The sequence below is a fragment of the Eleutherodactylus coqui genome, chromosome 2 (assembly GCF_035609145.1).
Source record: "Eleutherodactylus coqui strain aEleCoq1 chromosome 2, aEleCoq1.hap1, whole genome shotgun sequence".
Classification (NCBI taxonomy): domain Eukaryota; kingdom Metazoa; phylum Chordata; class Amphibia; order Anura; family Eleutherodactylidae; genus Eleutherodactylus; species Eleutherodactylus coqui.
Genome location: NC_089838.1, coordinates 141,513,648 through 141,528,295, shown reverse-complemented (window position 1 = coordinate 141,528,295; position 14,648 = coordinate 141,513,648). Strand labels below are relative to the sequence as shown.

Here is a 14,648-nt window from a genome sequence, read left to right as displayed (position 1 = left end):
TTTCTTCTCTCTTTTCCCTCAATCTACATAATTGTGAACTACGTTTGTTGTGTATTAATGAGACTATGAAATTTTCTAGTCAAATGTTTATTGCATTATTGTAAAATTTGAAAATTTCAAATAATTATAGTAATAAAAATATATTTTTCTTGCCAAAATCTTTTTTTTCTTTAATATTTTTCTCATAAATGTAAACTTGACTGAGCTCCTTTTTTTTTTTTTTTTGATCACTGCTACACTCTACTACATTACTCATGTAGTGCAGTTTAGTGTACTTTGACTGATCAGCAATCAGTCTGATAGGCTAGCATACCTGACAGTTTCAAAGGCCTTTATCGGGCTTCCAGCTGCCGTGGGAGCCCATTGGCGCCCTGTGATTGCATTGTGGAGTGCCAATGGATGACAGAATGACCTCCCCCTGTCACCCTTTTACATGTAGTGATGACTATTTATTGTGACCTGTAAAGACCTAAACGGTTGGGAATGGCGGTATCTCTGCTCCCTGCCGTTAGTTCAGGATGGCATCTGACCAACACGGGATTCCTGTGCCAGTCTTAGATTAGGCCGCTGTAAACATGTAGAGGGCTAGCTCCAGGCCCCCTAGTGTCAGCCATAAAAACACACATGGCTGGTCACTAAAGAGGTTAAGAAACCAATCCGATGGTGTTAACAGTTCTGCATTCACTCCATGGCCTCTTCCTGCACATGGAGAACTGAAGAATCTCTTGCTGTTCTTTTTAAAGCCATGAACAGAATAGAGGTAGGTTCACTTCCCCAGCTTGTTTCCAGGTGACTAATGCTTCTAAAGCTCTCCAGAATGCAGTTCCTTTTTATTTTTAAACATATACGTCTATTTAAACACAGGCATTTAGCTCGAGTGTCATTTTTCCCACCTAGACCACAAGTGACAGCTACAAAGGAGGACTGTGGAAGACCCTTGCATCACCACAGTCCTCTGTTGCTTGTTGTGATGGTTGATTTTCCAAATAGACATACCGGTTAGCTACTATGATTTTATACTTGCAGGCAGCCTGTCAGGCCTGCTGGGCTGCGGGCAGTAGGATATAGTGACACAGTGCTGATTTCAGCGGTCTGTCACCTATACTGATACATTTAGTGGTTTTGCAAATCCTACTTTTGAAACTTTGTAGCGCTGAGTAGGAGGTAAGTCCAGCGAAACTCACCTACGTATTCAAGCCTCCAGGGCTTTATAATACACTATGCTGAAGTATAGCAGTTTGTTTATAGGAATGATAAAAGATACTGATCTTCAAGTCCCCTAGTGGGACTTAAAAAAAATACATAAAATATGTCAAAACCCCACCTTTTCCCCTAAAAATTAAAATAAAAAAAAACCACACATGGCCACGTTCATAATATCCCACAGAAAAAAAGTTAGTATATTATTTAATTCACACGGTGCGGGACATCAAAATTTATTTTTAAAAACATGACAAAAATAGCACGCCTTACAAAAAGAGTAGAAGGCAATCAAAACATTGTATGAATCAACAAATGCTACCATTAAAAAGTACAACTCATGCTGCCAAAAAAAAACCCTCAACACCTTTTTGAAGAAAAATAATGTTAGTGGTATTTCAATGCAGTGATTAAAAAATAATGAAAAAAACATGCCAGAATTACAAAAAAAAATTGAATTAAAAGCAAACCATGTTTTATGTTCTCAGAAATTCGATAAATGAAGACTAGAGCTCATCCCACAAAAGGCAAGTGCCCATAGAGCTCAGTTGATTGTAAAATAAAAATACTCCTGCAATGCGGCGACAGAAAAGCAAATTTTTTTTTTAATTTATACTGCTTTCACTGTATAAAAATAGCAAAATATAAACAAAGTATTAATTTGGTAGCGCCAGAATCGTTCTGACCTAGAGAATGTAATAACATACATTTATTTCGCAATCTGAATTCTGTTAAAAACAAATCCAAAACAGAAATGGCAGAATTTTATTTTTCCCCCCCAATCCCCTAAAATACTTAAAGGGGTTGTCCGGCCACGCAGGGTAATTTTTATTTATTTATTTATTTTTATATAAAAAAAGCTGCTTCCCCTTCAGTAAGCATGGTAACACACAGCATACAGGGGCTCAAATCGGCAGGCAGAACAGCTGGAATGTCAGTTTCTTACTTTGTAATCTGATGTTCAATGCTATTTTCAAAGATGGCGCCGCTGTACTGCCTTCCCACAATGCCCTGCACTCTCCCCCCTCTGTGTGCGCGTTCCCGATGGCAGCAAGACACATAAAAAAGCAGGATTTCTTGGCCTTGCTCAGCTCCCATCCTAGCCCCGCCCACCTCTATTGAGCTCCTCTACAGTCTCTGCCCCGCCCCCTCTAAGCCCCTCTCCAGTACAGCATGTTCTCCTGCTGTACACTGTACTTAGAGGGGGCGTGGCCAGGAGAGACTGTCTGTTATATACTCATGGTTCAGTACTGTATAAAGTGAATGGAGAGCGGAGAGAGAACTCTACTGCAGCCGCCCCGCTGTGAAACAAGAATACCCGCTCGACAGGTGCCCGCCCCCCACCACAGGTAACACTGACAGCCCCCCTCTCAGTGGTGACTAATTCTCACCCCCCCCCCTAACCTCCCGTCGACTATAATGTGACGGCACCAACGCCCACCTCCCGTCGACTATAATGTGACGGCACCAACGCCCACCTCCCGTCGACTATAATGTGACGGCACCAACGCCCACCTCCCGTCGACTATAATGTGACGGCACCAACGCCCACCTCCCGTCGACTATAATGTGACGGCACCAACGCCCACCTCCCGTCGACTATAATGTGACGGCACCAACGCCCACCTCCCGTCGACTATAATGTGACGGCACCAACGCCCACCTCCCGTCGACTATAATGTGACGGCAACCAACGCCCACCCCCCCGTCGACTATAATGTGACGGCACCAACGCCCACCTCCCGTCGACTATAATGTGACAGCACCAACGCCCACCTCCCGTCGACTATAATGTGACGGCACCCCCCTTCCCAGGAAAGTGCAATGTCTTACTCCCCCCAATTATCACCATGATTTGCTGGCTTCTGAGCAATCCTAGTGATATCCTTCAGTTTCCATAAAGGAAAAAAAATCAACAATTACCTGATAGTTTGTCATGTGATGTCCTAAAAATAATCGTTATCCGGGCACAATAGATGAAAGTTAAATAACACTCATTGACATTTACACAAAGCATTACTGCCTAGTGAGCAGCCCGGTCCTGGTGTCAGTGGTGTGGACTATGTACCCGAAGACTCATGTGCCGTACTGGGAATTACAGGGTACTCTATGCTGTGCCAGAATCTGGAATCTCTCTTAGTCCTGTCCTTGAATAATACCACCATACCGGAACTAAATAACACCTCTATTTAATTAAATGATAATGAATATTACCGATATACTGAGACTGACTGCAGTGATCATATACTGGTCATATAACACAGGCATGCTAATGCAAGGTACCTGTAACTTTGCCCATATAAACTCTTATTTTCCCTGACCCTGCAACACCAAACCTTGCCTAGCCTCCTGCTCAGTTCTTTCAGCCCACTCCTTCCTTCCTTTATCTTTTCCTTTAAAACTATATACACAATTTGGTTATTTTCTGTCATCCAAATTTTTTTTGCTTTCAATCTTCAAAAAGTTACTCACCATATTTTGAAAGGTCAGTAATATTTCTAAGGCTTTTTTTTAAACCTCCAATCCAACCACAATTGCTGTAAAGTAGTGGAGTTTATAGCCAGGATCTGTTGTTGTTCTAGTAAAATATGTTCTCTCTCTTCCGCCCACACAATTATCCTATGCCATTGGCTGTGGTACTAAGGAGACGCATAATTGATCCAGTTCATGCTTAACTGTTGGCAAAAGTGTTGTTTGCTCCATATGGATATTCTGTATTTTGTGTAAACAGTTCTGCTTTTGATTAACATTCTTTTAGGTGTCTTTTTTGTACTGGCAGAACAAAAATCCTTAACAAAAAAAATTAGATTAATTCAGCCTAGAACCCGGATTTTAGGAATTGTACAATAACTCCTTGAAGGAAGGAGACAGGGCTCACCACTTAAAGTGTAACTGCGCTTTCTAAAACCTTTTGACATTTCATAGGGATGTGTTAAAAGTTTTGATCGCTGTGGGTCTGGCTGCTGCGACCCCCTACATAACTCTAGAACAAGCCTAGCTTAAAGACCGTTCTCCGTATTTTCCCCTTATTAACTCACTGGCTTGTGTTGTAGCAATCAGTGGGGATATCATCAGCCAGAACCCCAGCTTTCAAAACTTTTGATATGTCCCCATCCTGACATGTCAAAAGTTTTTAGAAAGTGCAGTTGAGGCCCATTTTCACGGAGCGATAATCGCTCAAAGATCGCTCAAACAGTTTGAGTGACAGCTTTGAGCGATCATTTTGCATAAAACTACTCAGCTACTTAAGGGTAATTTAAGTGTGCAAACGAAGCTTTAGCTGAAAGCAGTTAACAGCCCGAGGGCTCTTTGTTCTCCAGCGGGAAACAATGCTATCAAAACTACCCACGGAGAACTCCTGATAAGGCTGAGTTTTAGGTTTTTTTTTTTGTTTTTTTTTTGAGCGGTCATCGCGCCATGTAAATGGGCCATTAACATTTGAATGTTTTTGCATTTAACTGGTCAGATCAACTTCTAGTTTGATTGATCATTCCAACTGTTTAATTTTACAAACTTAACTGTAACCGGACAACCCCTTTAAGTGTCGGGCCAAGTAGGTTTAAACCATAAGATAAATGGTGCTTACCTGTCTTCAGCCCCGGCGATCCAGTGTTGCAGCCCTGTGATTTTCCCGATCTGTGTTGACAGGAAGTCAGGTGACCATTGTATGTCAATCAGAGGCCGCAGTACCACCACCTGTTCTCCTGGCTTCAGTGCTTACATGCTGGGCACCATAATGCCAGGAGTTCTGAATGGGGGTGCTTCTGATGTGATTGGCAGGCGGAGGTCAACCGCCTTCTATTGTCAGAGACTGGGAGAATCCTGGGGCTGCAACACTGGATCGCCGTGGCTGAGGATGGGAGTACTTTTTATTGTAGTATTTTAATCCATATGACCATATTTTGTAGATGACTATTAAGTAAAACCTGTCAATTTTGGCAGAACGGACTGAGCAGCTAATATGTATGGTAGTGTTTCGACTCCTCTTGTTCTTGCGGGAGAGAAGCCGCAGGAGCTGTCTGGCGGTGGCATATTCTCCTTTGGCTATTAAGAAGACATGCATACTTGGTCAAGATGTGTGTTTGGAAGGAATAGCTTGTGGCCTAGAGGTGTTTGGCTGAAAACTATCTAATGTGCCTGACCACTCCATGCAGCAGAACTGCCATGAACCATGTAGGACCTCCTTTAACAAAACTGTCAGTAAACGGTCTCGACTTCACAATGAGGGTTTCTTTAGATAAACAATAACCTAACAGACTGTTACAAATAGGACATGGATTGTACAACTTGCATGGCGCTACATAGTGCTCTCTACAGAGAGCTTTATGTAGCGCCAACATAGTCCACAGCAGTGTATAAGTCAGAGGGAACAGGAAGTCCTATACACCATATAGTGGTAAACTAATAAACCATTAGAACAATAGGAGGCCTGCTGGCATGAATCTAGAACCTGACCAACCAGTGAAAGTGCTTGTTCTGTACAGAAGTATATATGGCTGATTCAATGGTATGAATTGAACTCTGGACTGTCTTGAGTTCTGGGAATGAAGAGATTAAAGAACGCCTCTGGGTTAAATGAAAAATTATTTGCAAATCATTTATGGGTTGAAGACGTCTCTATAACTGAGGTCTCTAGTATTGGCTTTCTGCTTTTATAAGAGATTGGTAGTTTTTCTTAACCCTTGTTCTGCCACATTTTTAGCTTTACGGCAGTATTTCCTGGGTTCTCCATCTAGGCCAGGAGATGCCTGATTTTTATCTAACCTAAATGAGTGATGGGAAGTGATGACCACTTATGGTTTCTCTTCTGGAAACTATTGCAGATAAGTCCCTCAATGCACATGAGAACTTTATGTTCCTGCATGCTTTTTTGAAAGGTGTAATTCAATGAGTTGCTATGGGCAACTACTGCACTATTTTTTTACTTTTTTTTTTACCATGTGCCCTTTAAGGGTTCTTTTTGTGGTCGAGGTGGAGTTGCCATTGGAGTTAGAATAAGGGGGTGTTATGACATTATTTCATCTCCATCTGGATGTTTCCAGTGTTTTCATTTTGACACAGTAGTCAACAGCTGGGGATGAAGGTGGAGGGGTTAGTAGCTGTCTGCACATCTGCCCGGAATTCTGGGGATGTGGCGTTCAGTATACTGCCAGCGGCAGCTGGAGTTACTAATATAGTTTTTAAAATTCTTTATTTAAATATTTTTTTCAAGTGTGTATATATATATATAACCACAAAGATCCCTTATAGGGAACCAATGCAAAACAAAACTTTGATTTGATCTAAGTGACATTGGTGGAATGGCCTGCTGCTTGGCATCCACCCATATGCTGGGAGTAGACAACCAAGACCACCACTTTGGGCCGCCTGGTTCGAATTCCGGAAGCTGGAGTGGGCGTCCACCTCCAGATTCTGCAGCAAGTATCGCCCATAGCATGCTATGCAAAAGTGATTCTTCATGCACACGAGCGGAAACCATTTGCGGTTTACCTGGGTCATATCAGAAAGCCCCTTCAGTAGGAGGAGTGTCCCAAGGGTTTTTCCTCTTTCCTTACCATCTGTTTTCATTTCCTGCTATTCCCCATTATTGCTCTATATTCAGGTGTTCCCTGAAAGCCAACCCAGGGGGTCCACATCCGATGCCATGAGTCATGTTTATCCTGTAGGGAGGCTGTGATTTGCTCCATCCGCTGAATCTCCTCTACCTTACGGACCCATTGTACCCAAGGAGGGGAGGAAGCTTTCCAGAGAGCCGGGATACATGAGCGAGCCCCATTAATCAGCTGTCTGAGTGAAGATTTATGGTACATGTGAGGGAGTAGGTCAGAGAGAAGGAAGAAGTATTAGGGTTAGAGACTCTGGGGTATGCAGGTACAGGATCTTTCCTATGGTAGCCGGAACAGACCCCCAAAAGTTACATAATAGCAACCAATTCCAGAAGATATGTAATAGTGGTCCTACAATGCCACCACAGCGCCAGCACAAAGGGCACAAGGAAGGATGGATTTTGTTTGGTTTATGGGGGACCATATACCATCTTGAGAGTAGTTTATAAGCTTGCCTCTTCATATCTGCTCGCAATAGAAGCTTTATGTGTGAACTCAAGTATCCTGTCCACCTGGGCAAGTGAGCTCTTGCTCCCATTTGCTCAAGTAAGGGGGTTTCTAGCCCTGCGTATAAACCTCAGTATATTAGTGTTAATCGACAAGCCCTTTCAAACGCCATAAGAGGCCTGCGGAATCCTCCTGCCGATGGGAGCGAGCTCAAAAAGTGCGCTGTCAGGATGGTTCTCCAGAAGCCATGGTGAAACAGGGTCCGAGCACCTCAGTAGTTTTGCCCTAGACATCCTCTCCGAACCAGATGGAAAATGTATTGCTCGTTTTTTTTTGTTTGTTTTTTTTTTTTACCAGCGAGAAGCCAGGATTAAAATGAGCTTGAGGACAGTCCCGCTGAGAATTGGCTATTCTTTATAACTGAGAAGGCTGTTTTTCGGGAGCTGGTGGCAATGTCTCTCTAGAGCACAGTCTTTTGCGTAGGGATAGGGTTGTGTCTATCGTTGGGTGTGCTCATAATGTAGGTTGAATCGGGGTGGGCACCCAGGGAAATAGATGTAAGAGGGTTTAGGTGAAAGTGTGTTCAATCGATACCCACTGTTTCAGTGATTTGTGTCTACAACAGTCTAGAACTCTTAGTAATATTAACCTTTTTCAATCCACTGTCTGACATCTGAAGACATTATGATTTAAGGCTGTACAGCTCCAATGTTGGAAGACGTCCGTCGGGGTTCTCTTACTGTATATTGCTATCCTCTCTGCTGACAGAGCCTATCCGATGTGTCACCTAATGCAGTACTGGCTTTAGCCAGCATATAGCGCCATTGTATAACAGCAGAAAAAGATTAAACCCCCTAGGAAAACCAGAATACAAATTGGATTGAAAAGGGTTAAGGCCTGATAGTAACGCTGAATGTCAGGTAGGCTCACTCTCCCCGAGACTTCGGAAGATACATAATGGAGCATGCCAAACTCGCAGGTTTCTCAGCTCAAATAAACTTTAGCAGATCTGAGGAGACTGATTTAAAGAAATGTCCTGGGATTTTAATGAAGAGGGTTTGGAGTAGAAACAGGACCCGTTGTACGAATGTATTTTTAATAATTGTGATTCTATAATATTTTGATGATGGAGTAACTTTGTATAGTTGCAAAAAGTGCAGCCACAACCCAGCAATGTTGGGGCAGGCTGGCTGATCCTCTGAAGTACAAGGATATGTTCACACGCGGCATCAATGCTGTGGGAAGTCTGCGGCGTTTCCAGTGCGAGTCGTATGGATGAGATCTTTACCAATCTCATCTGTATAGTGCAGAAAAAACACACAGAATTGATACGTCATGTACATTTTTAATTCTCATGAAGTCCATTTATGCTGCCAATTTTCTGTTCAGATTTCACATTTGGGGAGGAAATCTGCATGTAGCATATGCCGCTTTTGACACAGATACTTAGCAGATTACCTGCTGTTGTACGTCCGCTACGTGTGAGTATATTTTCATTTTCACTACTGTATATATAATCCGATTCCCCCCCCCCCCCCCCCCCCACCTCCAAACTAACATTGCCATGTAATTGCAAAGCAAAATTTAGTTGAAAACCTCTTATAATGTAGTGGGTTATACTAGTTATGTCTTACTGAACGTATCTGTAAAAGAGGAGGCTAGGCAGTCCGTTTTATGCCTCCTCCGAGTAGAGCCGCGCTGCTATTTTGGTTGTGAGTGATGAGCAAGAGGTTACGGCGTACAAGTGAAATTCTACTTGATGGTCTCCCTGTTTACAGCCTTTATACAATAGGCAGTGATGATTTAATTACTTGATTCCGAGTTCTCTGTGTCCTGACAAGAGCAGCGTGACCCCATGTTATTGTACTCTACTACACACTATACATGGCTTTACAACGCCATGCATAAATCTACACCATAATGAGAAAGAAGGATGCATCAAGTGAAATGCAAGGTTTTCTCAGTCAATATGTATTTATGTCGGAGGCTTTACTTGGCAAGAACAGAGCATTGGAGATTACTTGCTTGGTAATTAAGTGAAAAAGCTGTTCCTGAATGCCTTGTTCAGTCAGCTGGATTGACCAGCTTCATTAAGGCGTCCATGGGATATCAGGGAAAAAAAAACCATTTACTTGCTTTTGCCTTCATATGATTTTGTACTGGTTTTCTATTTTGGATGCCAGAGACTATACTTCTACTGCAAGGAATACTGTGTTTCCCCAAAAGTAGCATATACCCCCAAAATAAGCCCAACCATGATTTTCGGGGGGGGGGGGGGGGGGGGGGGAGATTTGAAATATACGCCCTACCCCAAAAATAAGCCCTAGCTACACTACGGGAAAAAAACCAACACAGGAATACTTACCTAGCAGGAGCCGTCCGGGTTCCTCCCTCTAGTCTCCACAGTTCTGGCAAGCTTCCTTGCAGTTTTCAGCGTTGGTAATGGGGTTTGTAAGCCCCACGTCCAGCAAGCAATTTTCCTGATTGTCTGGTTCTCTAGTGCCGTGGCTCAATCAGCCATTCATTGAATGGCTGTGATTGGTTCATCGAGCTCTAGCTCTGGTTCTCAAGAGCTGTGTCTCAGCCAAACAGAGGCATCGCTTCCTGAAGGTGGGGTTTTTCAAACCCCTGACCAGTAAGCATAGACTGAAGACAAGTGCCGGGACCTGCAGAGAAGAGGCTCGGTGTAACTGACAACGGCTGTTGGGTGATCTATTTCTTTTTTTTTTTTGTTTATGCAGATAGGGCTTGTTTTTGGGGTAGGGCTTAGATTTCAAGCCCCCTTGAAAATCCCAGCAAAAGAACGCTACACTCGTAGCGACACAATCGCGATATCGCTGCAAGAAAATGCAGCGATATCGCACAGAACACTGACGCGGTATCGCAACGATATTGCTGTTGCCTGTGTGAAAGAGGCCGAATAGTCAATGTCTCAATATGTCCAACTTGGCACTCCTAACGCTGATGCACTTAGAACAGCGTATAAAATGCCATTCTAAGAGGTATAGGGGGAAATTTACTTAAACTGGTACTTTATATGCTGGCTATGTAAACTGCACCAATTTTTTTTGTTAAGAGGCGGACATCTCTGAAAAACCCTCCTAAAAATGTGTCCCTTTTTGTATTGTAGATTAAAAATTTTTATCTCCACGAAAATATATATTTGAGACAGAACCTCATTACTGTAAGTACATTTTTAACCCCTAAGTGATTTTTACAATATTGAAAGCTTTGTGTAAGGCCCTAAACTATAATTTTCTGTAAAAACGTTTAGATGCCGCAGTCAGCTATGACTGCAGCATCTGCAGGGTTAAAAGGGTAAAGGGGAGATTAAATGAGCAAGTCCTCAGTTTTTCACTTCTTTTCTGTAAAAAGAAAAAAAAAACCCTATGTGTGACAATCGGAGAGCAAATATGTTCCTTGATTGTTGTGGGTGAAAACCAGAAGAAAACTCTTGTCACCCCTCTCTGGGTCAGGGAGATATACAGGAAAATCACAGATCATCTTTGCAGTCTGCTCCTTTCCCCTCCCCTCCCCCTCCTTTTTCACTTTGTGCACACGGAGTAAAATAACAGCTGTACATTAAGCATTCTCGACCCAATTTCAAGTGTCAGTAGCTCTGATTCTGTAGTCGTTGCTATTAAATGTCTATAGCCCTTAGAGCAGGGGTCCCCAACTCCAGTCCTCAGGGACCCCCAACAGGTCATGTTTTTAGGATATCCTATAGTAAGAACACCTGTAGCAATGTCTGAGGCACCGACCATAATTACATCACATATGCAATACTGAGGAAATCCTGAAAACATGACCTGTTGGCGGTCCCTGAGGACTGGAGTTGGGGAACACCTCCTTAGAGAACCAGCGCTCCAGCTGTTTTAAAGTAGAGCGCACTCTGTTCATTCTGCAAGAAAAGTACACAACAGTTTTGAAGGAACAGAGTTCCTCCTAAACTGCAGGGGTTAATAAACTTGGTACATGTCTACCCACTCCTGTGTGCCAGAACGAAATTTACGCCAGCTACAAGCTGGCATAACTTCAGCTGTAATTTACATCCGTTTCTGGCATAAGCTACACTAAATCTGACGGGCCTACGAGGCTCCGCCTCTTTTTTGCCAAGTCTCGTCAACTTTTAGAAAAGTGGTGAGAGCAATGCAAAAAAAAATACCCCAAAGTTTCAAACCTTTTGGCACATATTTAACAATAAAATGTGCCTTTTATTTGGCACTAAACTGACGCAAACCCCTCCATAGGCTGCTGTGCACAAATATACGCCTGCATGTAGATCTGTGTGCAACTAGACATTTCCCACCCACACTTGACAATCATCGTTTGTGGTAGCGTTCTACCTGGCATTACAAGACAAAGGGTCTTTCGTAGGAGTGCCGACTATAGTTCTAGCACTAGCCAATTACTGTTGGCACGTGAAACTTGGCATACATGTTGGCCCTTCTATAAATGCCCAATGTAGCTTTTTATAGAAGGCACAGTTGGTGCTAGGTATACGTGCCACCTCGCTGCAGTGAAAAGGTCCACTGTCCAAGTTAGCGGCAGTGTGTAGAGCGGCTTCACCTCCAACATCGCTCCTGTGTGCAGAGCGCAGGTTTCTCTTCCCGTGCCGTGAAAGCAATATTTATTACAACTGCTCAGAGAGGATTGCCTTCCAAATCACTCTGTATTTGAGGAAGGGATTTCATAGCAGCAGATGTTGTATTAACGAGCTGACGGGAGCTCCCTCGCCGTTTTATCCCATAGCAGTGGCGAGGGTTTTGTTGTTGTTCTGTTTTTTTTATTTATTTATTTTTTTCCATTTGCTTAACGAAGTGAACAGTTTGAACTAAATGTCATCTTGTTTGGCACAGAAAGCGCTGCTTATTTCTGCCTCGGCCTGCCTCTGGCGCTGACATGCTATCTTATTGTTACAGGATACTCAAGGCCTTGGAATGCTAGAACTCTAAGGGCTGCAGATTAGGAGACAGCCATCAATATGGAGACGGTCGTCTCGGAAGTGGAACCTGAGAAAACTTCGGTGAGTTAATTTGAAGTTTGTATTACAACAGCTTATTGATGTATAAGCAAATTCTACTTTTGCTATTTTTATGCAGGTAAGGCAAAGCAAAAGGCTTTTGGAAACTATGCTGAATATATATGATGTGACTTTCCCTTCATGCATCTATTGATTTTAATAGAACTGCATATTGATTATAACCGCAGATCATCTGTATAGGAAAACACGATGTTGCAACTATCAAGTATAGCGTGCCTCCTAATTTGGTTGTTACGTTTTGATCGGAGGATTCCAGGAAAGTTCTATTTACCGTATATATTCTAATATAATAATGTTTGTATCGCTCTTGGAGGTTCTCAAGACTTAGTTCTGCGTGCCATCTATTACGCTGCATGTTATTTATAGCATGGTAATCGTGACCCTCTTGTGGGTGCGAGAAATCCGTCTTTAATATGTTTCCTACCGTAGGTCATGTCTTCCAGAGTTCATGACTGTGAAACTGGGTCAGCAAGTTGGCACGAGTCAGTGACTGGCAAGCTATCTTTTGCTAGTGATCTGGACGATCGGTCTATAAATTTATAATGTTGGGATGTATTACACTTGGAATCCTTCTTATCAAATGATGCAACTTTGTATAAATAGCCGGGGACAGAGCAGCCATGTTGTGGGTACTTTGTCTTCATTACCGGGACGGGCGCTGCTCTATTGACTCAAGGTAAGCCCTTAGTTGTCATTTAATTATGCGGAAATGAAGTTCCTTTATCTCCACCCATTCTTAAAGATGATATCCTTAGGTTGGGGACAACTACACAAGATTACTCTTTGCTTTTAGCGTTTGTCCCAGATTTTAGGAATGTGAGGCGAACAAAGATGATGTTCATGAACCTTTACCCTTCTTACCCTAAAGGCACATGCTCCTGTTTAATCATTCTGTATTGTATTCTGTATTCATAATGATATACTAGGACATTTGTAGGAAACTTCTGCTAGGTCGAGTTCTTGGAAAAAAGTTAGATTTATATCAAAGATGTCTGGCATGTATCCCCTTGTTTCCCGTTATGGAAAGGCTGTGGATACGCCGTCATAAATCTGAGTATACAAACTTTTATTGCACATTTTAATGTATTTTTGTCTATTGTGCTTATTACTGTATTGTGTATGGTCTGTTATAGTGCTGCCCTTTAAGGCCACCATACTATGATGTTGGGTTTGCTGGGCTAGTAAAGCAAACTTCACAAAAATGGCAGCTTTTTATTGAAAAGCAACTCAAAAAAAGCAGCGGGCACCTTCAGGAATTTCGTCTTACAGCCACTGGCTTCCCAATGCTGCCAGTTGGTTACCAGCGCAATTTACGTTTCACAATAGAGCGTAGTCGGGCATTGCAATCTGCCTGTTCCTTTTTATGGACAGTTTGCAAGAGGTGCGAACAGCATTCAGTTCTGTTTTAAGGGTATGTTTACACAGGGAGGAAGTGCTGCGGAACACGGCTGCGCAGCTGATTTTGACTCCTAATCCAAACCAATGGTGCAGATTTTGACTCTGTTTTTGGATGCGGGATTTTATGTGGACCTTCTGCTGCATTTCCGCCTCTGTGTAATCCTGCTCTAAAAGTATTTCATTTTGGGAAGTTTTTGCTAATCCTGCAAACTTATGTATAGAAATCATTAAAAAAAGATACGTTTTTAATGCATTTCAGTCTGTCGTTTTAATCTGCTTTTACGTTATTGTTTTTCATTTTTAAAATGGGTCCTAATAAACCCTTGAGAAATGTGTATGGGAACTAAGGAGTTGTGCCAAAATTGTTTGGCTTTACCTTCTATGTGATGTGTTATTCTACTATAAAGACGTACGCTCATAGGACTACAAAAACATTGACACCTCTTTGTATATTTCTCTGAAATGATGATGCCGCTGTGTTCAGCAATGGAGAGGACCATGAAGGCTGCTAGGAGCTGCAAAATTGAGGATTTTTTTTATTTTGAGAGTCACATCAGGCATCACGTCAGGGCCAAATGCGAAGCTTTCATTCTGCCCCTTCTCCATAGCCCTTCTAAGTGGGGGGTTTCTGTCCACAGAAGAAATTTTAAATACCTTGGTGTCTAAAGACTTGAAGGGGTTGTACCATAATAGACTTTGTCACCTCTCCATAGTATAGCTAAAAGTCTGCTCGGTGGGGGTCTTTCCACTGATTTTGAATACAGGGGTCCCATGTGTCGCTCTTCTAGTCACTGCAGACTCGTTGCCACCACCCACAGTGACATCAGATGGAATATAGTGGTGGTCACACATGCATGGAGTACAAGCACTTGGCTATCTCCAGCACTCCCATTGAACATGAATGAAGCAGTGCTGTACATGTGCAATGGCAACTCCATTGCAGGGCGTGCAGC

The 14,648-nt window shown here is 42.7% G+C and overlaps 1 protein-coding gene across 4 annotated transcripts in view; it reads left to right on the top strand.

Moving 5' to 3' along the window:
- The window catches only part of OSBPL8 (oxysterol binding protein like 8), a 193,495-nt gene that overhangs the window by 30,269 nt on the left and 148,578 nt on the right, over window positions 1-14,648 (top strand). For all 4 annotated transcript variants that reach the window (XM_066591672.1, XM_066591673.1, XM_066591669.1 and 1 more), the window contains exon 3: window positions 12,176-12,279. In XM_066591672.1, coding sequence (XP_066447769.1) covers window positions 12,238-12,279 — 42 coding nt within the window. In that variant the 5' untranslated portion in view covers window positions 12,176-12,237. The remainder of the gene's footprint in view (window positions 1-12,175; window positions 12,280-14,648) is intronic.